General features: G+C 47.9%; 1 protein-coding gene across 4 annotated transcripts in view; it reads left to right on the top strand.

Moving 5' to 3' along the window:
* Positions 1–26,109, top strand: part of FGF12 (fibroblast growth factor 12) — a 231,768-nt gene that overhangs the window by 121,248 nt on the left and 84,411 nt on the right. Inside the window, exon 1 of one of the 4 annotated variants that reach the window (XM_074877448.1) lies at positions 6,230–6,459. The exons of 2 other annotated variants lie outside the window; for them this stretch is intronic. Coding sequence is in view for 1 of the 2 variants with exons in the window: in XM_074877444.1 (XP_074733545.1) it covers positions 7,282–7,480 (199 nt within the window). In the remaining variant the exon portion in view is untranslated. Of the gene's footprint in view, positions 1–6,229; positions 6,460–6,992; positions 7,481–26,109 lie in introns of those variants that run through there. One more of the 4 variants, XM_074877444.1, reaches the window with a different exon arrangement.

Raw genomic sequence — 26,109 nt, 5'->3', positions numbered from 1 at the left:
AACGCGATAGGGGTTTCATACTCCCTCCCTCTTTTCATCGTTCTCAGGCATGTAATCGGGCTGTTTTGCCTCAGTCAAGATCTAATCAGGAAGGATCTGTCTGACTTTCAGCAAAGTCAGCTTGATGGAAACTTTAAATTGAAAGGCTTTTCCTGACACGCTTGAAAACAGTTTTGGTTGGAATCAGTGTCTGGCTGCATGGTTAAATGTGAAGAGGCTTCACAGCTTGAGCAACTTTCCTTCCTCCCAGGGAGGGGGGAGAAGCATGGGCAGCCCCTTAGACCTCCCAAGCCCAGGGGTTTGGAGGCCCTGGGCCTGAAACTGCATGGTGGGTTGTCACTCCCCTCTCCACCCAGACCACAGCACTTTAAAGCAGGTGAGATGCAAAACCAGACACAACCAGGTTCAATGTCCATGGGAACTGGGCACCTCTTGCAATATTGATACTGTAGGCCAGGATGGGCTACAGGCTGTCATCAAATAGGATTCAAAGAGAACAATGGGGATGGCTGACCTCTCCTAAGGAGGGGAAGATTGTAGGAGTTGTCTTGTTCATGAAGGTGCCGCTGCCCTGAGGTCTGAGGACTAGGTCTCTGCTTCAGAGAAGGGCATGATGTGTGTGTATTCAGTCTCAGGCTCACAACTGGGGTTGTTCTATGGTGGCTATTTCAGCCTCAAGCTTCTGCTCTGCATTAAAAGCACAATGGATGTGGTCTTTTCCTCCTCCTTGCATTATGTGAATGCAAACGTAAGACCTGGGATGAAATCTCAAGTCCATGCTTTCCCTCCCCTTCGTGGTTTAGGGCTATTAGATCAGTAGCCACAGGTGAAAAAGTCCTTCAGGGTGAGGATAGAGGGAGTTGCCAGATGTTGGTAGAAGCCTATTGAGGAAGAGGAGGAAGGAAGGGAGGCAGCTGTCTGTCCTGTCTTTTAGATTCAGCAGCTATAGTACAGGCAAGAAGACACTTCAGTTTTCTTTCCATATGCTTCGGTGGGTGCTTCTAGGCCTGGAGCGGCTGGTTGGCTGTCCCTTGCTCAGGAAGAGAGGGCTCTTCACTCTGCCTTGCACAAGATTATCAGCAAGTAGAGTACCAATTGCTCCTTGACTGGAGACCCTTCCTTCAGTGAGGCCTCCTCCCTGCATTGCCTCAACCACTGAAGTGTCGTGTGGGAGCTGTCAATGGGTGGGTGGTTGCAGGCCCTTTCCCTTGGACTCCTGCCACTAATGAAGCCACAACTGAAGCACATCACTGCAAGGACAGGGGTTTCTCAGGCAAGTTTCATGCCCTGATCCCATTGGGGAAGGTAATGGCAGAGTGGCTGATGAACAGGATGGGTGGGGTGGGATGAGATGGGATGGTAACAACAGCTTTGAGATGAGCCCATCTTGAACAAGCCCCAGGTCTTGCTCTGGCATGTGGGACAGTCACTGACCTGTCTGCAGGGAGGTCTCTCTTCATAGGTGGGAACAGTTTCAGATGCCCTGTGCTACTACTCCTTTTCAGGCTTCGTTTTGGGGAGATGATTTTTGCAGAAAGGTGTAGGCAGCAGAATCAACCCTAGACAGTGTACCTTCCTGCTGTTCCCAGGAGGTGCTCCCAGAAACCAGGAAACAAAGCCTATTCAGCCATACATGAGGCTTCTTGAAGAGAAATTTTCGTTCCTAGACAGCCACAGTTGCCTTCAGTGAAGCAAAGCTTTCTTCTGTTCCCCTGCCTCCACCTGGTATAGGCAACAAGTCACTGAGGAGAAATAAAACCTTCTGTTAAGTAGAAATCCTCTCTTAAAAAGGAAAAAATATATATGAACATATAAAACCTGGGTAGAATTTTTCATGGGCTCCATCTGGTTTTGTTGTCTTGGTGCTGCTTGTGGCCTGGTTTCTGCAGCAGTGGTTTCATTCTGCAATCTGCGTAACTGCTTACCTGCCACTTGCTTTAAGACACAGACAAGCCCAACTTCTCCCCAGGCTAGAGATGTTTTTAAAGACACCAGGTAGGCTAAGGAATATTCCTCGTGATGAGTTGCAAATTTTGTTTTAATTGAATCTTTGAAGCCAAAAAAGGGGGTGAGGGGCCCATTAAATAAATTATTTTAATATAGCAATCAGATGATGCAGGCTTTTCTGTGTTTATTAAAAGGCCTAGTCAGCTCAGAGCTCAGCTGTGCAAGAAAAGCCCAGAAAGCCAGCCAGTTTTCATACTCCACTGCTGTTTTAGGGCCAGATCTCTCTCCCTGAACTGCATATTTTTAAGTAGCCATGTGAATTCTTATTAGGATTCCAAACATAGATATAAACCCATGCTTTGTAAACAGAATTACCCTGCACATAAAATGAGCAAAATACTGTAAGGTCTTTTCTTTTCTTTATCAGGTTACGCAGGCATGTTTTTTTAAAAAAAGTCCACCCACGCAGAGAGACTGGGGAATGCCAAAGCTGCATGAATTTTAATTATGCTAGACATGCAACAAGGGGCTATCTTGTAAAGAATAAAGTTAATAAAACATGGATATGGGCTTAATTCTGCTTAATAAGCAGCCCTGGCAATGCACATTTTAGATGTAATTTACACAGCGTGGAAATTGGGTACAATTCTTAAGAGGTGTCTGCATGCAGACTTTCAAACTCAACAGTGCCATCCTATTGGAAGAGATTTGTTGCTATGCTGCTGTAAAATGGTGAATTAGGCCATTCATGATTATTGGCCAGAGATAGGTGTCTTTCTTTTCCCCCTTCAACTACAGCAATACACATATACATTTTAAAGTAGTATTAAATTTAAATCTCTTCCTTAACTTTCATGCATGCATTTTCAGTAGCTATGCAGATAAAACAGCAAAAAACCTGCATATTTCCTATCTGTAGTTAGCTCTGTGTGTACAGAATTAGTAAAGCAGAGATATGTCTAATGACTGAACTTACAGAACATAGCCCATGGCTTTTGAAGGCTCTGTGAAAAATAAACAGGATATTCTGTTAGCAACCCTGCGGGAATTATTGCACTTCGCTAAGGAAAGATGCCAATAACCTCCGTTTTGACCTAGATAGATGGTTCTGTTTAGGAAGGTAAGGGAATGCAATTCTAGATCTCTTCTCTGTTCAAGTCACCAAAGCCCTGAAATTCAGCCAGGCCTTCATTTTAAACCTCAGCACTGAGGACAGAAGAGTTTGTTTATCAAGTGAACAAAACCTCAGAAATGACAGTGTCTTGAAGTGTTTATATTGGCCTCCTTCCATAGTGAGTACCTAATGCATAGGCTCTCCTGTAGGGTGGGGTGGGGATATTGAATAAGCATTGTGAGGCTGATTCTCTAACAGCCAAGGGGAGTCTGACCCTCTGCCTGCTCCTGTGTGCAGGATGGGGCCTTTCTCCACAAATTGCCAGAGGAGCATTGGCATATCTCTCCGGCGTGATCAAAAAACTGTCTTGCTTGTTCATTTTACGAATCAGTGCTGTTCTCTCCTTCCCTCTCCCTAGCGCACACTCTGCAGCTTTCCAGACTGGGACTGGAGGCGAGGAGGGAGCCCAGGGGAAAAGAGGCTGGGGAGAAAAATTGCCTTAATAATTATATAATATAGGGATTATTCTATTAAATATCAATAAATGTTAAAAAAAAAAATGATGTGCCTTAAGGAAAAATGCCATATTGCCTAGTTCAGTCAAACAATTTGGCTTCCATTGGTGACAATGAGGAATACAGCTCCTCGATTCAACAGGGGCTAGTTGGTATTGAACAGCATAAGCTGTGCTACGCTCAAAGAGAGGTAGCTGATATGGATGAAAATGGGAGGTATTTTGAGCCTTGTTTACCCAAATGGAAGTCGAAGGAGAGAACTTCCACTGCTAGAGACCAAAGCACATTTCTGTTTTACTTGGCAGCCCACCAAAGGTAACATTTCACCTGCAAGAAGGACAGTGCAGGAGCATGATGAGGTTGGCCTTTAGTTCTTCAGCTCAAGACTGCTCTGGGCTTGCTTGGTGGTTGTAAAAGCATGGGGTCTTCAGAAAATTTTGTGAAGTTGGGGCATGATCCAGGGTGGTGCAGAGGAGATGCACATGCCAGTAACGTCACCAGGAGTTCATGGCACTGTGCTCACGTTCAGAACCAAACCCCGTGGACTCTGGCCATCTATAAATACAGACCTGTGTGTTAGCAAATGCAACATTATGTTCAGTTTCATAAGCTCTGCTTTAATTTAGTTCTATCGCTGCAGAAGCAGAGAGACCTGGGAGAAGCATGTCTTAGAGTTGCAGGAGCTCTCTTTTCAGATCCACAAATCACCAGAAAAAAAATTCTGTGACCAGCTTTATTACTGATTAGGATCATTTTTAAGTGCAGAGCTGCTGTTCCTAGTTTACAGCTACACAAGAAAACAAATTAGTCGCATGTCAAAATAACTGAAACTTATCTAAGGGGGGGGATAAAGCAGCATTCTTTCACCAGAGATTTGAAGACTACAGGCAAAAAAAGTATCTTTATATAGAGATGGCAAACCTCTTTCTTGGGAAGATATCAGATTTGCTCATATCCTTTGAAGGTGAAGCTTTGGATAATTCACTGGCAGTTCAGACAGTGATTCTCTGATTGCAAACAGCTTTCTTTAGGCCATGCCTGTACCTTGTACTGCAAGATTCTTTGATGTCAAGTGAAATAATCTGGCAGAGAAAATTAAAATATGAAGCATTTTAGTTACAGGAAAGGGAAGAAAAATCTTTATTGATTGGGACAGTGAAATCTGCTCAGAAAAGTTGGCAGCAGTTAAAAAGAGATCAACAGCCAAATATTTATATCTCCCAAATGGTTTTGACTATCTTTCTCCCCTGTTCTCTCCTGGAGAACCTGATTTCACCTCGGTTTGGCGTGCACAGGGATTAAGAGTGAAAATCAGGTAGTAATGCCAGAGTTTAGTTAATTTTTATGGACGTAAAGGGTGGTTGTTTCAGTTGTCTTTTTTCCCAATACATAAAAATAGTTTAGAGCTGAAGTTCTTGCAAGAAGTAGTTACAAAGATTATTTTGCTGAAGTTGATAATTCCCAGGGGGTGTCACCAACTGGTTTAAAGTGCCCTCTTCAGGGGGCACATGCTTCACCCCTGCACCTGCAGGAGTGGATTAGTCTCGTCTTTTCACTGGTACTCGCCAAAGCATAGCTGGGGTCGGTCTCCTCTTCCCAGCCGAGACCCCCCCCCTCCCTCCACCCTGACCGCTGTACGCTCCCCCAAGTATCTTGCTCAGCACCTCCTGCACGTACACTCGTTAGCTGTAACTTGAAATCTGGAGAGCACCGCTCTTACGGCAGCAACAGCAGTTCCTCATCTGGATAACCAGAGATGTATTTCTCCACCTCACGGTTTGTTGGGTGCAGTTTTCGTGGCTGGAGGGGGGCGGGTTGGCCCGAGCCGAGCACCCGCTGGTGACCCGGTGCTCTGCCTTGGGGCCGTTCTGCCCGGGGCAGCCTGGCAGTGCCACCGCCGCGGCCGGCTCGCACCCCCCCCAGACCAGGCACCGACCCCCCCACCCCGGGGCAGCCCCTGGGGGGCTGTCGCCTTCCCTCTGCTTGCACGGAGAAAGTAGGGAAAGCCGTGGAGACTGCTGAGGCTGGGTGCTCGGGCACCCCCAGCCGTGGCCGAGGAGGGGGCCGGGGTGGCTGCAGAAGTGGCAGGCGGCTCCCTCGGAGGGGCCGGGCGGGGCTGCGGCTCCGGGGAAGCCCGGCGGGGACAGCGGGCCGGCCCGGGGGCTGCCCGGCCGGGGGGGCAGCGCCGCCGCGGAGCTGCAGTTGCCTCGCTCTGCCTGCACGATTTTTCTCATCCAAACCTCGATCACGTAGGATTGCGTAGAGGAGGGCGAGCGGGAGCAGCTGCAATTCTCCCCGAGGCTGGAGCCCAGCTCCCGGCCGGCACCGACCCGCCCGGCCGCCGCGGGGCTACGGGGCTCCCCGCCGCCTTGGCAGCAACCCCGCTCGGCGTGGGCGTCCGGGGGGGCTTCCCCGGCCCCTCCCTCCCTTCTCCTCCCCCCGCCTCGCCTCAGCCCACCCCCCCCGCTCCCGGGCCGGGCCGGAGGATGCGGGCGGGCGGCGGGCGCGGTTCGGCTCCTCCTCGCCCCGCCGCCGTCGGGCGGCACAGCGGAGCATCCTGAGCCCCGCACGGAGCAGCAGCAGCAGCAGTAGCAGCCGCACCCCCCCCCCGCCCTCCTCCTCCTCCTCCCCCTCCTCCCCCCACCTCCTCCCCCTCGGATCGCTCCTCCCGCCGCCGTCCCCGCCGCGGCAGCCGGGCCCGGGGCCGCCCCGGTGCCGAGCGCTCCGCGGCCTCCCGCCGGGCCGGACGATGTGGGTTGCTGCTGTCGGGGAGAGCCGCTGCCGGGGCAGAGGCGGCGAGCAGGGCTGGGGGAGCTGCGCCAGCCATGGCGCTGTGAGCCCGGGGCGCCGAGCTGCGGCGATGTGAGCCCGCACCCGCGGCCGGTGCGCTTCTTTTTTTTTTTTTTTTTTTTTAAATTTAATTTTATTATTGTATCGCCTCTTTTTTATTTGTTCGCTGGCCTGGTGCTTTTTCCCGTGGCTGCTTTTTCCTTCCCCTCCCGCCCTCTCTGAGAGCGGAGTGGGGAGGGGGGGAAAAGAGGAAGAGGAGGAGTGCAAACAGAAATGCAGCGCGGCTCGCCCTGAGCCCGGCCGCGGGAGCGGAGCGGAGCCGCGTCCATGTGCGCGCACTGCTGCGCCGCGCCTCGGAGCCACCGCGCTGGGGCCGGGGCTGGCCGCGGGCCGGGGGGGCTCTGACTCATCCCACGGCCCCTCGCCGGAGGGCGGCCGGCGGGAGGAAGCGCCTGCGCCCGGGCGGAGCGGAGCGGCACCGCGCCGCAGGGACCCGCGGATCCTCCGCGGCCCACCCCCCACCCCCTGTGGACTCAGCTGCCGCCGGCTGGACCTTTGCAAGTGGGGCAGCCGCCTCCCGGATTTACAAGGCGCGGGGGGCTCTGCCAGCCCGCTCCGGGGGGGGGGGGGGGGGGGGGGTGTCTCGCCGACGGCCGCCCGCGCCGGGATTTGCGCTCCCCGGGGACAGACCCATGGGCGGCGGGGTCCAGCGGCCAGCCATGGTTGTTAGCCCGGGCTTCCTGCTCCGCCTGGCCGGCTGAGCCCTCCCCGGCGCCGGGACTCGGGGCCGCAGCGCGTTAAGCGGGGCGTCCCCGTCCCCCGTCCCTGCGGGGCGCGGCGGCGGCTCGGCCCCAGCGCGCCCGGGCGGCGCCCCCCGGAGCAGCGCGGAGCGGCGCGGGGGGCCCATGAGCGGCGATGGCAGCGGCTATCGCCAGCTCGTTGATCCGGCAGAAGCGGCAGGCGAGGGAGTCCAACAGCGACCGGGTGTCCGCCTCCAAGCGCCGCTCCAGCCCCAGCAAGGACGGGCGCTCCCTCTGCGAGAGGCACGTCCTGGGGGTCTTCAGCAAAGTGCGCTTCTGCAGCGGCAGGAAAAGGCCGGTGAGGAGGAGACCGGGTGAGTACGGCGGGCTGGGGCCGTGGGGACCCGCTGCGCCGGGGTGTGGGGCAGCCCCGGACCCGTCGGGATGGCTGCCCCGGGGCGGGGGGAGCGGCCGGCCCTGGGGCTCTCCCGGTCCCGCCGGGTACCGTCTGGGGACAGGCTTGCTCCGCGCCTAACTTTCGGCTGGGTCCTGGCGGGTCCCCTTCCCCGGACTGGTGGGATGGGTGGGCACCGACCTGGCGCCAGCATCCCTCCACCGCTGCCCGAAGCGTGAGCAAAGAGGGTCCTCCGGCGGGAGAGGCCCCCCGGCTTAACTTGTGCCAGTTTAACCCAGAATTGTATTTTTCCCCCTCCCTGTAGATACACTTTTTAAACAGTCTCCTCTTATTTTCTGCATAGTGACAAAGAAATCGATAAACCAAGGATCAATTAGAATTGTGGCTATTTGATAACTAAATCTATCAAGTGCTACTTCACGAGCGGAGTTGCATAGGGAATTTCTAGATGGCAGCTGCACGACTGTTAACACCTAATATTGAGCTTTCAAGGACCCAGAAATGCTTTTTAGGGTAGTCTTTTTTTTCTTCCATTATCTTTTTGTGCGTGTGTGTGCGCTCAGTCTTGGTTCCTTATGGAAAACTTCAGCCCTAGTGTACGTGTTGCTTCCATTTCCACGATGAAGTCCCACCACCCACGGTTTCAGTTCTGAGCGGTGCTTTGTGCTGTCATCTGTCCTTGGTAGGCGTGAGAACTCAGTACCTGGCAAGAGTAGGCCCTCTGTGATTTCTCAGTGGGATTATTATTTACTTCTTTATTTTTTTTACTGCTAAATCACCGCTAAGGTAAGAAAACAGACAGTGGTTTGAGAAGCTGCTGTGAACGTGTACTTTCCTCAGGTGTCGGTTAGTTAAGAAGAGTAACACTCGGTTACAAATCGGTTGGTTAAGGAAGAGTAACACTCATTTACTCAGCTCTTTGGGATGTACCATCAACCTGTGTAATCCTTCCGTGTTTTCCGTATACAGTAGTGTCTTGTTTGTTGATTACTCTCTTTATGAAGCCCCTTTTGCACCTCTGAAGTCTGTCAGTCATGACTCTATGGCAATGTGTCAGAGCTAGCTGAGGGCTGCTCTTCTGCTCTGTAGATTGAGGTATGTGACCTGTACTCAAGTGAGGAACAAAAAGAAATAGGGGGAAAGCCTCTCACCGTAGAAGGCCACTTACTGTTGTTAACAAAGGGGAAAGAGTAATTACTCTGGATTGCTGTCAGCACCTGTCAGGCAGTGGACAGGGACTGTATTTAGTTAGCAAAATGCTTCAAGACTTGCAATGCATGGATTAGGCTGTGAAAACCAGACAGAGGATGCAAATTATTTGAAACATAGCATGACTTGAAATATTAAAAGGGAAAAAAGTTGCCCTTTTTTTTTTTTTTTTTTGCCTTCTCAAGTTATGGTGAGTGGTAGCTTGCTGGACTATCCTATATACTAGTTAACCTGTGAGCCCTGACTGAAAGATGGCTCTTGCCCAAAAAGTATGGTAATTTTGTGTCAGGAATCACTCTTTGTAGGATCAAGAGTCAGACCTGGGAGTCTCACTGATGAAATCTTTCCCCATTCCTCTTTCCTCCCCATCTCCATCTGCTATTGAATGAGGTCCCTCAAGGACTAAAAGGGCTGGGAAGTCTAGACTTGTTACCTAGATCTCAGGATGTTTCATCTCATTAAAGTTTGAGTGACTTGTACAGCAGGGTGTGGTTGGTCCTACCACAATGCTCCCAGCTGCACAGGTCCAATTCTGCTTTCTCTGGACTCACTGAATACCTGTGAAGAATGGATGAATTGTAAGAATTCCCTCAACTTGCATGAACATTCATGCTGAGGAAGGTGTTCAGTAACTTACAGAACGGAGTGATTGAAGTAAGACTTTTTATTGACTTAGAAGAAGGATCAGTGCTACTCAGTGCTGTAAAAATAGAGGTGTTAAGTCTTTAGAGCTGTCAGTCAATCACTCATAACCAGTACTGTATTCATTTTATAGAATTAAAGAAGTAGAGGAATTAATTTGCTTTGAAAAAAAATTCAAGCATCCTTTCCTAGGCTAAGGACTGTGTCTGCTTTAGTTCCCTACATTCATCTTTTAAATAGAGGTTTGGTTCACTGGTACATCCTATTCCCAGACTCAGGTGTGCTGCTCAGAAAGCAGCATGCCACTGGTTTGCTGCTGCTCGGATTGTTTATTCAGGGAGTGTATTGTGCCCAGATAACTTATTCATTGCAGAGTTGCTCTTCTGCATAGAAAATGACATGCAAATGAATTGAAACTGGTTTAAAGAAATGTGCATACATTGTGCAGTGACCCACAACCCTAGTGATTATGTGTACTTAATGATATGCTGGCTCTGTAGTTTGCAAGTCAGTGAAAGGAACGTAAGAAACATCCATGTTCAAAAGGGGTACAATCCCATTTGCAATTAGTACAGTGCTAGGGAAACTACCTTTACCTTTTCAAACATGACCTTGTTTTATGACTATGGGGAGTAACTGTCAAAATACATCACGTTTACAGAGTAATTTTCATCTGTGGTATTCCACAAGCTCTACCAAACGGAGAGGATTCTTCCCATTTTACAGAAGGTGAGACCAAGGCATGGAGCAGTTACTTGACACAGAAACCTAGTTCCTGATGCTTGTTCCAGCACACCACGCTTTGGTTTCCCCACTGCCAGTGAGCTTACGATGCGGCAATGGTGGAGCTGTAGCAACCTGCACCGTTACAGAAATGGTGGTTCATGTTCCCTTTGCTCTTTGCTTTTGTAAAAGTAACCGTGTGAGCTTATATCACTTAAGTGTTTTTAATATGTGACTCAAACAGTGCTGTAACTAAAATATTCGGTAAAGATGTGCGTGAGCAGAGTTACTTTGCACTGATTGGCACCTTGTGCTCCACTTCTCAGCCTGTGCAAAGCAAGAGTGAAATACTCCTGCTCTTGTATGGGAAGGGAGAATTCGCACCCGGTAGCAGTTCAGGCTCACTTGGTGGTGGGCATGAGTAGTCACAGGTTTTGGCAAGCTATGGGGAACTGTGCAGGGACATCTTGTATAATCAAAGCTCTCAGTTCCTAGGGAAAACAGACTGCATTAACATCTCATCTGTTGGTTGCAATAAGCACTATGTTGTAACATGAGCACTTGTTTTGTCTTACTTTTCGACGGGCAAAGGCAGCCCTCTTGCATGCTCGCTCTAGGTTCTTTTATATCTCCTGCATGTGTTTGCCTGTAAGATAACTATCAGTTTAAGACAGGCTAAATAAGGATGCTGAGTGCTGTGGACTAAGCTGAAAATTTGGGCACATGGGCTTGATCGCGTTATCATGAATTAAAACAGGTCATTGGCCGCAGTTGTGCAGGTGCCAAACAAAATAGGTGTATGTTGAACAGCACCTGTACGTTTGTATGTATAAGGTATAGCTAGAAAAGATTAAATGATAGGTTTTGCTCTGACCATAGTAACTTGATAGGGGATTCAGAAGTAACTGCTGTATGGCATGGGTTTTTGGTGCAGGTTCAAGAGATGGATCTTTCGTCAGAGAATGATAGATTCAAGAGTTGAATGCAGAAGACTAGTCAAAGCAGTGCTCTCTACATGGCTTCTCTGCCAACAAATGGTTGAACCAAGTAGTTTCATCCCCTTTGTGGCTGAGTTAAAGCATCCAGGCACATCCCTTCTTCAGCTGTTTTGTAACAGGGTGGAAACCCTGGTCTGGTGGGTCCTGCTTGTTTGTGAAAGTTGGGGCTGTTGCTTCACTGACCATCTTCTCAGGCAGAGCTCACTCTGGAGAGTTGTGGTGGAGGTGGCCTTCCATCATGCTATTGCCACTGAACAGCAAAGCTGAGGAGTTTCAGGGCCTTGCATGAAGGAAAGCAGGCTGGAGCATCAGGCACAATATCTGGGGGAGTTGATGGAAATTTTTTCTGAGTGAAGCCCACTGAAAGGGTGTCATTACTTGGAGAAATCATATTTGAATTCAGGCAGCTTTGGGTCAGGCAGTGCCAGGCACTGTGTAGCATCATCTCCATCCCTTCAGGCGTTGCTTCCGTAGATGAATTTCCAAGTCAGAATGTGGAGCTCAGTCTCAAACAGGTTTTTTATCCTGGGAAAAAGAAAAAAAATCTGTATTGTTTTTTCTTCCCTTTTTTTTTCCTTGTCTGATATATATTTTGTGCTCCTCTAGGGAGAGGATACTTTTCCTTAAGGAGATCTAAAGGCTTCTTCCAAAGTGAAGGAAATGCTCACTCACAGGATAAAACTCAGTAACTTAAAACATGTTTTCCCTTTGCAGTATTTCTCGTTTTGAATAATAAATGGCAATTTGGAATTTAAAATATACGTATGTAGAATATTTTTGCAGCAGCATAAGCAAAATATAAGAGTAACTTTAGTTGAAGGACACAGAAGGACTTTGTTCATTTGGAGATTCATTTAAAACGTTTGAGAAGTCTGTCATCTCTGCAAGCTGTTAAATTCCCTGAGTTAAATCCTGAAGTCCTTTCTGATTTCATGCAGGGTGAAAATGATGATTGAAGCTCATGGTAAAAAACACCTTTTTAGCTCCTCGTTAAATTTGTGGTAGTCCTTGCCTACTTTTATGGAGTGGTTCATCTCAGAACAGCTGTAATATCTGCCTAACTTGTGCAGTTTGGCCCCTCTGTTGCCACAGTGTCCTGATACCAGCTATATTATCTCAGCGCAGAGCTGCTGTCTGCAGTAAGATTCAGGCTGGATCCCAGCACTTTTGCATAGTGTGTGTACACCTGTCTGGGTGTTCGCCCAGCCAAGGGGGGTCCATCACATTGTTCTGCCTGCTCCTCTGCAGGAGATGCTGTACCCCATCTCTGAGGAGTGGCTAGAGGGAATGGAAGTGCCTGGAAATCCTGGCATCGCCCTGCCAGCGAGAGCTGTTAGAAGTGCTAGCTGAGATGAGGGCATGTATGCCAAGTGGCCGGCCAAACATGAGCCTAGATAATGTCAAGGGGAAGGGGCAAAGCCTTGAGGGCATCTGTCCTCCTTGTTTGGGGCAGTCTGTTGTTGGAGAGGACCGCTGTTGGTGCTGCAAGCTCCTTCTGCACCCGACGGTGCTGATGAATGCCAAAATAATCAGAACGGGGGAAAAGGCTCCCTCCTGCTCATGACAGCTCAGCAGATGGGTTTCATTTTGTCAAATTGATCCCCGGGGGTGGTATCGCACACGTTCGTGACTTGCAGATGTGGTGACTGTCACAGTGTGTGTCTGTGCTTGGTTACTGGTGGGGGTCAGATAGCAACCCCAAGCTCTCTGGCTCTAAAATCTGGGGAAGAACTGCAGGCTCCTGCCTTACTCCAGAGCATGGAAAACTCAGCTGCCAGCCTGCTTTGCAACACAGCTTGCGGGTGAGCATGTCAGTCAGTAAGCCACTTCGTACTAGTTCTGGACTGGATATAGTTGATGCCAAGAAAATCCGTGGAAGTCATCCAAGCTCCTAGAGGGATGGATATCTTCTCTACCCATGGCCTCAGGGGTAGCTGTGCTTGTGGGAGCAGAGAAAATCGTTAGCCAGCAGAGGAGGTTCACCATTAGAGCAATACAAATGATTGATTCCTCCGTCACCAGCCAAATGGAAAAGTCAAGGCGAAAAGAGGCTCATGAGTGATTATTTTCCCTCCCCACAAAATAAAAGGCCCGTATAAATCAGTTTATCATTGACTGATATATCTGTTTCTTTGGGGAAAAATAAGGTGCAATTTAATTTGGAGGATTTTTATATGTGTATTTTTCTTTAACTTTTAGGTATACTTCTAAATGAAATGTTGCTTTGAAATAAAACACAAAAGCTTGAGTTCTGAAGACAAGATTTTCTTCCTTTCTTCCTTGCTTTGCTGAATTCAGCATGAATTTAGAATAATTTCAGTAGACCAGATACTGTCTATTTTAACAGATAAGATAATCTACTACAAAAAAAATTCAACAGCTTGAATCGGACAGTGTAGAGAGCAGAGCTGCCACCGGAGCTGAAGAGATTGTAAGAATCTCACTCCTGTGAGAGACAAACATGATCATGAGACTCGGTATGTTGAGGAGCAAGTGCAACTCACTTGGGCTTATCTTCTTTCCTTCTTTCCTCTCCCCAAATGATCACACCGTGAACTGCCAGGTAACATGATGGCCAGGTAGGCATTTGTTCCATCCCTCTGGCATTCATTCCATTTGATCCATCCCGCTGAACAGTCATGTGTACATTATTTCTGGGAGTTTCCTACTCCTGCACAGTTGAAGCCAAGCTGTGATTTATTATTATTAAAGCAAGAATTTTAACAAGCAAAACATGTAAGAGATTGACATCCCATTCATATTTGCAAGCTTCATGTCTTGGCAGAAAGTGACCAAGAGGACAGAAGAGAGCAGGTCAGGGAAAGCACCTCCAAAGAGCTAACCTTTGAATACACATACATTTCCACACGCTCCGTGTGCAGTTGTAGCATCATTGTCATGGCTGCATTATTGTTGTGACTTAATCGTGGAAGTCTCTTGTGAAGTGACCTGTACCAAAATCATCTACTCTGTACCTGAGCTGTACACACTGCAGTCTGTCAGGGAATGGTACCTTTATACTCTGTTCTCCTGTTTAATACGCGGTTTGTCTCTATTCCCTAGCTAACGTGATATTCTTTATATTAATGTTACCCTTTCTGAGCACAAAGCAAACTACTACATCTATTGTTTTACCTTTGCCCTGTTCTGACATGTAGCTGAATGCTGAAATAACTCTGCCTTTCCAGAGGCTCGTTTTACTTTGCATCTCTGTTAAAAGCTGTAGTAGAACCATGGACACACTTCGTGCCCCTCACCCAGTAAACGCCACTAGCAGGGACTCCTGGAGTAACTTATTTTTAAAGGGGGATTTGTGCTTTGAGGGGAGTCAATGTGGACACTGAATTTTTGCAGCATGGTAGCAGGGCTGTAGGGCTACAGCCTCCTGACAGTACTGTCTCTGAAAATAGCAGCTACGACACATTTTTAAAACGGTAAACCAGAAGGCAGCTTTCTAGAGAGCTGTGGAACATGACTGTGGTATTCACTGTTCAGGCAGACCGCTCTGGCTTTTCCAGCCCCCACGCTGCAGCATAGATAAATAACTGTGTGCTTGTTCCAAGCATTGAATTGGGGCTCTCTGAAACCCTGATGGAGCTTACGTGGCTGCTGAGAAAATTCATCTGGATGCATCCTGACACCTGTCAGACACCTCTGCTGTCCCATGCTTATTCCAGGATGTCCTGGCTAAAGGTGACAGAGGGACAAAGCCACAGGCTTGGAGGTAGGGTGGTGTCCTGAGCCCTTTGCCCTTCGTGTCCTCTGGGATGAGCTGCTGGCTGGTTCCTGGCATGGTGGGGAAGGCTGGCTCCATGCAGCAGCTCTGGCTATTTCAGCTCTCTGCCTTTTCCCTATGGAGTGGGCTGGGCTGCGAGATGGGGTTAATGCTGGAAACAGCATCATCACTGGTTGGGGCTTCGCAGCTCTGTTCCTGCATCTGCTCTGTGGCTTTGGGTTTGTCTCTTTCCCCTGATATCGTGGGGAGATCATGGCACTTCTGTGCCTGGGGTCCCGCTAAGGAGGTGCTGTACAGGGTTGTGCCGCTTCTGGCAGAGCTCTAAGTTTGGAGGAGTGTGGAGCTCTTGTGCAGATCCTGTCTTGGGTCAGGGTGAGGGGGCAACAGGAGCTACTCTGTCTTCTCAGCAGCACGTGCATCTGTTGTACCTGAAGTTGTATGCAGGAGGAAGGGGGAATTTTGTCCAAGGTACACCTCCTTCAGAATCTAACTTGCGTCAGTGTCCCCTTCTTCACTGTTACTGAGTACAAGGATGAATTCTATTTTGGATAGTCCTTGGCACCGTCATCTTCCCAAAGAGAAATGGGACCTGTGGCACTTCTCTGGCCAGAAGGTGGGCAGCCATGGTGAAAGGAGGGGAGCGCTTATGCTGCCGCCTGCCTGTGCTCCCTGTCTTTCTTTCTGAGGCCTTTTCGGTGTGATAGTTCATGTTTGCAGTGCTTGGCTCCGTTGACAGATGTCAGAAAAGGGGAGATGTGAAATGGCTGGTTGCCTACAGTGATGGAGGCTGGGTTTGAGGGTGAAGATCCAGGGCTAGATACAACTGCTACGGTGATGGAGAGCACAGAGCTTCTCCCCATTCCACAGCAGCATCCATGGAGCTCTCTCCCTGTGGCACTCCTGTCTCACCTTCCTTCCAGCTGTGTGCTCTGTTAAGGGGATGTGTTACATCCAGTGGACAGCTACATGCTGTGAACTGGCAAAATATCCTCAGAGAGGCAATATAATTCAGTACTTGTTCCTCTTTCTGAGCTGAAAGCTGATTGCTGTCATGACAAAGAAAAAAACCCCTGAAACATTTCTTTCTTGAAATATTTAAGCACTTTAGATTGAAATGAAGGAAGAAAAGAACCAGGTCTTGGGGTTAATAGAATATGCTCGCTTAGTTGATATTTATCTAAAACAGAATAGTTTATAGTCCCCTCCTCTTGCTGGCTGCACAGTTTCTTTGCTTAGCAGTTGCCACCTATATTGCCCGAACTGCCAAATAAATACGTTTCCTTCATTCCCCAAAGCAAAACTGTTTGGAAAAGGTCAAGCAGTATGGGACTGCTGCAAGTGAAGCCAGCCTGTAAAAAGAACATCTACATCTTCCAGAAAATTGAAAAGCAGTAGAAACTACCAAAAAGGCATAGTGGTTTGGGCTTCCAGGGACCGACTCGGGGTTGGGAAGCACACGGCTGTGGCTGAAGGATGCTCCCTGGGGACTTGGGAGGCACAGGGCTGCAAGCAGATGCAGGGATCACACATTGGCAGGCAAGAGGCTTGGACTGTCCACCTGCTCTCAAGCCCGTCCTTTCCCTGGCACAGCTCCTGTAACTGGATCTGGGTCTGAACTGCTGGCCGCCTGCACCCTCTGCCTCAGTTATCAATCTGCAGCCGTTTGTGCGGGAATCCTCTGATGACCGACATCATGCTCTGGTGGGGAATTTCTGTGACGGTGGCTAAAAGGGCTGGCAGAGCATCTGGTATAACTACCAGTTCTCTGCTGGCTTTTTATAGTTTGGTTTTATGCTCTCCCGTATGGGGTCTGCCTGCTGGCAAACAAGAGAATTGTTATTTAAAAATTTATAAACACTTGTTTTGGCTTTTATTTCATTTCCCTCCATGCCACTCCTACCTTTTCCTTTCCTTAAACATTTATTCTACTATTTTTCTTTCCATTTCTTCACAAACACAGCTCTACTTTCCATTAAATAAATTCTGGATTTTAGAGCTAGAGCCCGATAGCGACTCCTGAATGATTAGAAGCCACCAGGTGAAGTTCGAGAGCTCCTTCGCCATGAGCCCTCAGGCCGCAAGTGGCTCCTGGGCAGCTGGAGGAGCAGAAGCTGTGTTCATAAACCTGTTGGAGAGGCAGGTTTTCTGTTTTCACTCCATCTGCACTGTGTCATCCTCAGCACATGCATCCCTGGGGAGGGAGCTTGTTTTTTACAGCTCTCTCCTGAGACGGCAGTGGGGTGGCTGGTGAACCTGCCTGTCTCGCTGGAGTCCTCAGGGCTGCCCGACATCGGGAATTAGATGTTTGTAGTGAGATACGAACCATAAAACGTCCTTCTTCAAAACAGAGCTTTAGATGGAATGAGGCGGATGATGGCTTTCTCACACCATGAGTGTTTTCATTAGGTTGAAGTAAACCTCTGGCTTAGATGGAAAATTAAAATCATTCTGCAAGTAAAAAAAGGTGGATTTTCACAAAACAAAAGGAGTGAAGAAAGAACTTTGAATCACATGGTGGGTTTTGGCCATTTTTAGTGTGATCTTGCTCTTTGAAGTGTAATGTTGTTTTCAAACCAGAGTGGCACAAGCAGCACATTTTCTTTATGCATTTGGGTGTTGTGTAGGATTTGTTGAAATTTAGTAACATCATAATTTTGGGTCAAAAGATGCTTGCAAACTGCTACAGGAACACTTAAGCTGCATTAGTGCAGTGAGCACAAAAATTCTTACAATACAACCAGTCTGATTCAAGCTTTAATTTTTTCACATCACAGAATCATTATCTGTTAAATAGTCTCACACCTCTCATCCTTTTGGAAAATGCTGCAGGAGTGCATGAAGAATACTGTAGCAAAAGGGGACGTTATTCCCTAGTGTTATAATATATGCTTGTAGAATGACACTGGGCCCCAAATTTTATCCTGAGTTGCCATCCAGTGATTACCCAGAGCTATTCTGTGAGCTGATGTTGGTAGGACCAGATACCCTCCCCAACACCAACAGCATCTTAAGTGATTCATTTCTGCTCAGTGCTTGTTGATAGCATGTTCTGTCTGTTTGCTATTTTAATGAATTTACTTTTCTAGGCATGCAGAGCAGGATGGAAGATTGATGTAGTCGCTTCTGTAGAGTGTTTTGTTTGTGTGAGGGACTTCTCGGCGTTTCTGCAGTATTGCAGGCCTTGTTGGATTGATGGGGGAAGCGGAGAGATTTAGCATCTGAGAATAGCACAAATCACAGCGCCGTGGCAGGCGTGAACAGCAGGGATGGTGTCTGCTCTGCTTGTGTGAGGACTATTAGTGATCTGGTGCCTTGTGCGGAGCGCTTCAAGGTGAGGGGAGCCAGGGACTTTGTCGTGCAGCCCTTCAAAAACTTGGGGTGCGATAATGTCACCAAGTCGTGATCACCTGGCAGCAAGGCTGAAGGGACCCCCAAGGTAGGCTAGTCCAAGCGCAGCCCTGCGCTGACACCAGATGTACATTCCCCAGACAGATGGTTTTTAACCTGTTTTTTACGTCCTTGCATGGAGCAAATTCTAGGTAGAAAGAATTTCCTAATATCCAAACCAAATCTGTGTAGGAAACCAGAAAGAAATCTGCTTAATTGACAGTGAAGAAGTTTTATGTTGCACACTGGAGTCAACAAAACAAAACAGCCTTTCTAACTGTGCAAGCAGCAAAGCACTGCCGCAGGATTGCCCAGGATTTCTGACCCATCAAACAAGTCCTTAGGATGTGTCTGGGTGATGCGTGGCCTTGCATCCCCATTTGTAGGGTGAGAGGTGCTGCAAGCATGGGGAGAGGGCAGAGCTGTTGTTCTATTTCTCCCTCCTGCCAGCTCCAGGCAGCAAAGCCCAGTGAGTGGCATCTCCAGGAATCATCCTCCAAGCCTGCCTTTTCACCTCCCTTGGGGACAGCATAGCTGTGGCCCCTTCTTTGCTGGTATGAGCTTTGGGCTCAATCATCCCTCAACCCAAAAGTTCTGCAGGGTGGGGATACACGTTTGCTCAATTTTCATGTAGCGCTTGAGCTCTCATTGCTGATGTGGATAAGGTCTGGAACTTACTCCTGATGTTTCCCCTTCGCGGGTGCCCGCTCAGGAGCTGGCACAGCCTGTGGGGGCCAGGGAGAAGTCCCCATGAAGGGGCACACGCTTGGTTGATTCATGGAGTCACGTTTGCACCCAAATGAAATGCGTTCTGTGATTGTAGGCTCACACATAATATTTATGCTATCCTCTGTTTCACTCTGGGTGAATGTGCTGTAATTTTGGCTAATTATACAATATGTCAGGAATAATTACAGGGTGTTCCTCAAAATAAATAATATATCTTGTATGCTCTGCTATCCATACTTATGAGTATGCTTTAACCTTCAGTAGCCAAGGCATTGACTGTGCTGGAAAATGACAGCTTGGGAGCGGTAGCTACAACTTCTTTTCCATTAAGCTTATCTCTTTTTTTTTTTTTTAATTCCCTTACCTGAAAAAGCTCATCCTGCATAAGTTCTGGAATAGCCCTACATCTCTCCTTTATGCTTTCCATTCTTGGCAGGCTTTGGTTTTCTTCTCATTGGAGCTCAAGTCAATACAGGTGTAGAAGATTGCTCTTTAAAGGGAAATGTTTTGAAATTTTGACTGCTGGTAAAACATACTGGATCAACAGAGCAACACAAACCATGTCCCAGGGGAGGCAAAGACAAACCCAGGAGTGTAGCTGTATGAAGAATTGCTTTTTTTAGTTCTCTGGTCAAATAAAAGAAGTTTTGGAGGAGGAGGGGATTCAGATCCAATGCAGTATTTCATTCTACTTAAAATGAAACCTTGGCTTTCATGTCCAACTCTTTTAACATTTTTTTTCATTAAATTTCCAAACAAAACATTGTCTCAAAAGAAAAAAATCAAAACTTGTACTCTTTTCAGATCTCTCTTTTTTTTTTTTCCCCTGTTAATGAGATGGAGTTTGTGTATAGCTTCAGCTTCTTTTACTCTGAATTTTTTAGCAAAATATTCAGCTAGACAATTTCACCCAGAGGTAGTCAGCAATTCTGTGCCAGAATAACTGGTGGTAGTTAGGCCATCAGTCTTCTTCCACTTGCCACCCCATTGTTTTCACCTGTGATGATCTTTGGGGACCTCTTTTGGCCCTGTAGTTCTGGAGATGGCTGTCTTGTCCTTAGCTTGTTTGCGGGGGGGTTGCTCATGTGTCATGTACATTAGTTTGGCATTTGCATTCTAGGAAAACTCATCCAAGACTTTTGATCTCTTTATCCTTGAGCTTTGGACCTTAGGTGGCTGTCACATGGGATCTGGGGCTTGGAGAGTGGGTGAGCTGCAAGGTGACTTCTCTAAGTCCTAAGATCCATAGGCTCCTAGGAGAAGGATGGTCTGGGAGAGACATGTAGCAGTGGTCCCATGTTGTGCCTCCCATTTTCGGTGCTTTCTATGATTCCTTTCCCTGCCACTTACCTTGGACTTGTATTAACATCTGTGTAAAGCTGATTCCCTGGATATGGGAGGGCCTGCATAAATGCCAGTGCTGTGCAACCACATCCTTTGCACCTACTCTACAAGGGAGATATAAGACTTCCCTGGAGGGACTCATCTTTGTAAGAGCAAAGCAGGCGTAGTGCAGAGCTTTGCACATGTCTGCTCTGTGGTAGAAGGCTGCAGGCAGGCAGCTGTGCTCAGTGCTGGAGGACTAATTACTATTCCTCCTTGCAGGCATCAGCACAGGAAAGGAAATCACTTCTCTGGATGCTCTTTTTGCCTGCAAGGTGCCATTCTGCTTTTGTGACTCACTGACAGTGACAGGAGGCGATTGCTTTCATGGGTGCTGTCATCAGCTTGAGCCCATCATCCCTGTGAGTTAGGAAAATGTCATTTTCGGAAGCTTGTCCTTCAAACGCAGAGGCCATCCCTGTCAGCACAGCCTGTTATTTCATGTAATGCATCCTGGAAACACCAGTTGTCTCTCTGTAGTCATTAGCCCTGGGTGGAGATTCACACTTGAGGCGAGTAAATACACAAGTGTGCCATGCAACCCTATTGTCCCAGAGTAATTTTCTTCTCAAAATAAATTCCCTGTAATTGGAGGGTGAAACTAACCTATAATCATGTTGAACTGGAGCTGGGCATGGCCTTCATTCTGCATCATCGGGAAAGGAGCTAGGATCAACTGTTTGGTGCCCCCGGAGTCACAGACCTCGGGAATAAATCTTAGCATCAGTCAGTCTGTTTACATCTCTCCATCCTACTCACAGGCTGGGTGATGTGCCTGTGTGTTAAGCTGAATGGCTGTATCTGAACTGAAGGAGTTTGTGGCAGCTTTGCAAGGTGGGGCTAGGTGTCCGACTTTGCTACGGAGCCCCTCCTAAGGCTTGGGCAGCCACTGTTGCCCGTGAGGAGGCATCCAAATGCCCACTGGTGCTGCTCACCTCCCTCAGCTCTGCAGTTCATTTTCCCTCTCCCTGCCTGTTACTCTGGACTACAGGCTGCATTGCCCAGTCCACCTGCTTGTAGGCTTCCTTGAGGCAGAGTGTGTCCTTCTGCTCCGAACAATTTTGCTGAGGTTAGCCACAGAAACTGTGGAAAACATTTGTAGGGCTGGGAAATGTCCTCCTTGCCTCCGCCTGTGTGCTTTTCTGCACTCAGTGATTCCCATGGGAGCTGAAAGTGCTCAGCACTTTGCAGTAGGATTTCCTACCTCCGCACCTGAGTAACACGGTTGGAGTGTCCTCCAGGATCCCCGCGTGTGGCTCAGGAGGCTTTGACCTGCTTCGTGCATGGCTCACTGCAGGTGCAGTCACAGACACCCATGCGCAGCATCTGCTAAAGGCTCACGCTCTGCTGTGGTCACAGCTTGGAAGAGTTGGGCAAGGTGTTTGGCCAGGGAAAACACACCCCTGATCTTCAAGGGCAGCAGCTCCTGGTGCAGCTGGACGTGCTGTTATTCCTGAGCTTCTAGTTTGGGTGGATTCAGTGTGAATCGTTGTAGTGAGTTGAGCTATTAAGCTTATGCCGACAGTGATGCATTTAATTGGAGACAGCCACTTACTTCATCTTAACTCCAAACACCCTGGAAAACTTACCAGCTCCTAACTGAGAGAAAAACCCAACATTTTTCTCCCTCAGCTTTTCATCTTTTCTTTCTCCCTGAGTCCTGCGCTGATGCTTGTCACCATAATAATCTGCATGGAGCTCACTGATGCATTTTTGTGCTGAGTTAATACAAGTCTTCATTAACAGTATACTTCCAAAGGAGGGATTTCGGTGCCCTTCTCTGTCTGCATGTGTTTACAGTATTTGGTTTATCGAGTATTCTGGAAACCATATTTTTCAGGGGAGGGGAACAGCAGTTTCTGTGGTGGCACTTTAAACGTGGAGTTAATCTAAGTAAATTAGGAGCAGTTTATGCTCTGACTTGAATTCTGGTTTTGGTGTGTTAAGGATTTGAGTGCTGGTTGGGTGAGTCATAAATCAACCTCCCATTATGACAGCTGCAGCCGGAATGGAGGAAAATAAGAATAATGGAATGTGTAAATTCCAGGCTAAAATGTTTAATTGCAATAAACAAATGTTTAAAGAACATTTAGGTGAAATATGCTCCTGAGATGTATTATAGTTCCTGTGTATGCAGTCACATCCTCAGCAAAACTATTCCACAGGCACAGAAGAGAGTCAGCAGTATGCCCAGCCATGGTTCAGATCAGGGCTGGAGATGCTTTCTCCCTTTGCCAGGTCAATGTCCTTAGCAGTACTAGAGGGACTGTTTTGGGAGCCTTCTGCTGGCTTCTCTGACAGCCTTGCTGTGCTAAGACCAGGCAGAGGCACTGAGTCAGAGGGCATCCTACTGCAGAAAAAGAGAACAAACAAACGGGCAAGTCTCCTGTCAAAATCACACAGTAGGTACCTTTCTTCTACCTTGTTGTAGGTTGCTGAATATAAAATGGCTGCTTGCTGTCTGAGCTAGCAGAGTCCTTTGTTGTTTGACAGCTTGTTGTGTGGAGAACAGTAACCCCTAGAGCTTCAGAGTTTATGCCATAACCAACACAGAGTACTGCTGGCACCCAGCACAGTAACTTCTGGAGTGGATTTAAAAGCAGTTTTGCACCAGCAACTTCAAGTGGAGGCCTGCCTGCCAACTAGAGCATCACTATGAGTTGCGAGAACCCTTGGAGCCAGTGGCTCAAATCCCTGAAAGGTCACTAAGCCCTTTGTCTTTTTAGGAGATCGTTGAAAATCAGCCCCTGTGAAAACCCTACCACCAACTCGGAGAGTTCAGATTAAGGTGATTTTTGTGAGTGGGGTCTTCTTGAGTCCCTTTAGGTTTCCTAGCCCAAGGGCAAAGTGGGGTCTGGCTTGCTGCAGCCTCAGTTCATCATACTGCTGTAATAAGAGGTGTTCTGTGAATTGCAAGAAATGAGGCCATGGCAGACTGCCTTCCACGATGGAGTCTCAGCTGGAAATCAGTGTTGTGCCCTATTCCTTGGTCCTCCAGAGCTCAGGGTTAGGATTAAATTGGAATGCCCTACAGTGTTTGATAGAGTGTAGAGTTCCTCACCCAGGTGTTTATGCTGCTGCACGTGGCCAGGCTGTGTTTCTGCTGCTGCTTTGCTGTTGGGAATAAGCAAGAGTTAGTGCCCTCAGTGGTCTTTGCTAAATGCAGCATTGGTGCAGAACCTCATAGCTCTATTCTGCTTGTGTGTTCTTCATTTTCAGTTAATGGGGTGAGTTCCATTTTCACCTTAAATAGCAGAACTAAAAGAAAAGGTCATTAAAGAGCCAGTGATATTTACAATAAGAAGCATTTCTGGCAGTGTCCCTGCCAGAACTCTTTCTCTTTTCCTCATAGCACACAGCAACTACCTTCAGCAATGCCTGTGGTTTGAGGGTGAGGGATATGCCAACCGTATCCTGGGCTGCATCAGGAGAAGTGTGGCCAGCAGGTAAAGGTTGGTGATTCCTCCCCTCTACTCCACTCTCGTGAGACCCCCACTGCAGTGCTGTGTCCAGCTCTGGGGCCCCCAACATAAAGACATGGACTTGCCACGAAAATGATCAGGGGGCTGGAGCACCTCCCTTATGAGGACAGGCTGAGAGAGTTGGGGGTGTTCAGCCTGGAGAAGAGAAAGCTCCAGGGAGACCTTATAGCAGCCTTCCAGTACTTAAAGGGGGCTGTGGGAAAGATGGGGAGGGACTCTTGATCAGGGAGTGCAGGGATGAGGGGTAATGGTTTTAAACTGCAAAAGGGTGGATTTAGATTAGATGTAAGGAAGAAATTCTTTACTGTGAGGGTGGTGAGACACTGGCACAGGTTGCCCAGAGAAGCTGTGGCTGCCTCTCTGGAAGCGTTCAAGGCCAGGTTGGATGGGACTTTGAGCAACCTGGTCTAGTGGAAGGTGTCCATGGCAGAGGAGTTGGAACTAGATGATCTTTAAGGTCCCTTCCAACCCAAACCATTCTGTGATTCTGTGATGACTCTGGAGTAGCTGATTGGGACATGATCCTCTGGTCTTCTGTGAGCATGTCCTTGGAGATTATAGTATGTGTGAGCACCCTGCAACTATCATGTCCTTGGCAAGCCCCAGGAGAGTGTACAGCTGTACAATAAGGCAGAAAGCACAATGGCTGATGGCGAACTGAGATGACTTTAAGGCTCAGCAGCAGGACAGCTGAAATAAATCATGGCAGCATCACATTACCATTTAAGTAGAGACAAGGAGATTAGCAATCAGATCATGATTTAGTTAGCCTCAGTTGTGTCAAAGGCCTCATAAAGTTAAAAGCAGGCAGAGTTGGGGAGTTTGGCCTGTGGAAAGGGAAGCAAGCAGGATGCTCTTCACAGGATGTGCCGTGAGTTGGTCACTGGGTCTAAGAAGGGTGATCATCTGAGAACTGCATCTTCACCTGAGGGAAAACCCTCCACCTGGCAGATGTTGAAGACGAGGAACAGAGCCATGGCTTAGCTTTTGCTCCTTGTTACTCTTATTGGTCTGTTCCGCACTGTGACTGTGCCTGTTGGGGCTGCTTCCTGGGCATGATCTTCTGCATCCTGTGGGAACACCACATTTGAAGGATTTGAGCTCACTGCATCTGTGTGAGGAGAGGGTCTACTGAGCTTTCTCCATCATCCCTCAGCCCTGAACAGCTGTGTATGAGCAACCAGAAAAGGATCTTGAAAGTAAGCATCCTAAAATATAACAGTATTGCTTATAAAATAAGGGTAATCCCTTTGCATATCGCATGGGAATTGTAATAGCATGGGGGCTGCACTGGGAATACATACTGTGTGGAAATCTCTTGTGTTTAGTCAGTACTTTGGGATCAAGGCAGTCATAAGTTTACTTAAATCCACTCTGATGTACTTGACTTTGTGTTTAGGGAGATGCTAAGTTGGTGCTGAAGTCTTGTCCACATTAGTTCAGTTGTATTTCTGCAGGGAAAGCCGCTCCTACAGCAAAATATAAGCGTACAGAGGAGCGTAAGTGGGAGGAATTTTATTCCAAGTATGTTACACAGTATTGCTCCTATAAAAGCAAGAGGCTCTGGGTCCCCCTTGCTACACAAGGATGAGGTTAGAGAGTAGGTTTGAGTTTGATTCCTGGTAAATTCTGTGAATTATAGAAAGAAAATGCTCATGGTAGGGTTTGTGCTTATCTGTGCTTCATTTTTTTTTTCTTTTTTATGGTTTGCTTTTTTCTCTTACTGATTATAGCCTGGAGCAGTATCACTGAGGGAACTTTAGACAAAAGTAGCAAGATTGTGGGGTTTTATTTCAAATTTTTTTCCTTCCAGTGCTCCAATAAGCACTGGAAATATTGCCTGCTGAGAAGTGTTCTCCTTTTTTTTTATTGCAAAACTGTGAAAAGTTCTCAGTCTATTTCACTGGTTTTCTGCCTTCTGGTTTATCAGGGTGTCCCACCATCCTTAATTGACAAGGACACCTACCTGGTTTTGAGATTTTTCTACAAACTGAGGTTTTCAGCATGATTGCTGCAGCATAAGAGATAGCAGTACTGGAAGACTGTGATAAAATTGCTCCGTAGATGGAAAGGAGTGAAGTTAAAATACGATATGACAGAAGTAGGGAGTCTCTTAAGTCATGTGTAGAGTTTTGCCTCTGGGCTAGCAGGAAAAATCCTGTCCTGTGATTATACAGTTCTCTCTTCAGGTAGTAACTCTGTAGTGAGCTTTGGGGAGAAAGCTGGGTAAATCCGTGTTCCTTGTTAAAAGCTGCCTTCACCTAAAACTTTGTCTGTAGGCCTCCCAGCCACGCTGCTT

This window comes from Strix uralensis, chromosome 9 (genome assembly GCF_047716275.1).
Source record: "Strix uralensis isolate ZFMK-TIS-50842 chromosome 9, bStrUra1, whole genome shotgun sequence".
NCBI lineage: Eukaryota > Metazoa > Chordata > Aves > Strigiformes > Strigidae > Strix > Strix uralensis.
This window is presented reverse-complemented; position numbering and strand designations above follow the sequence as displayed.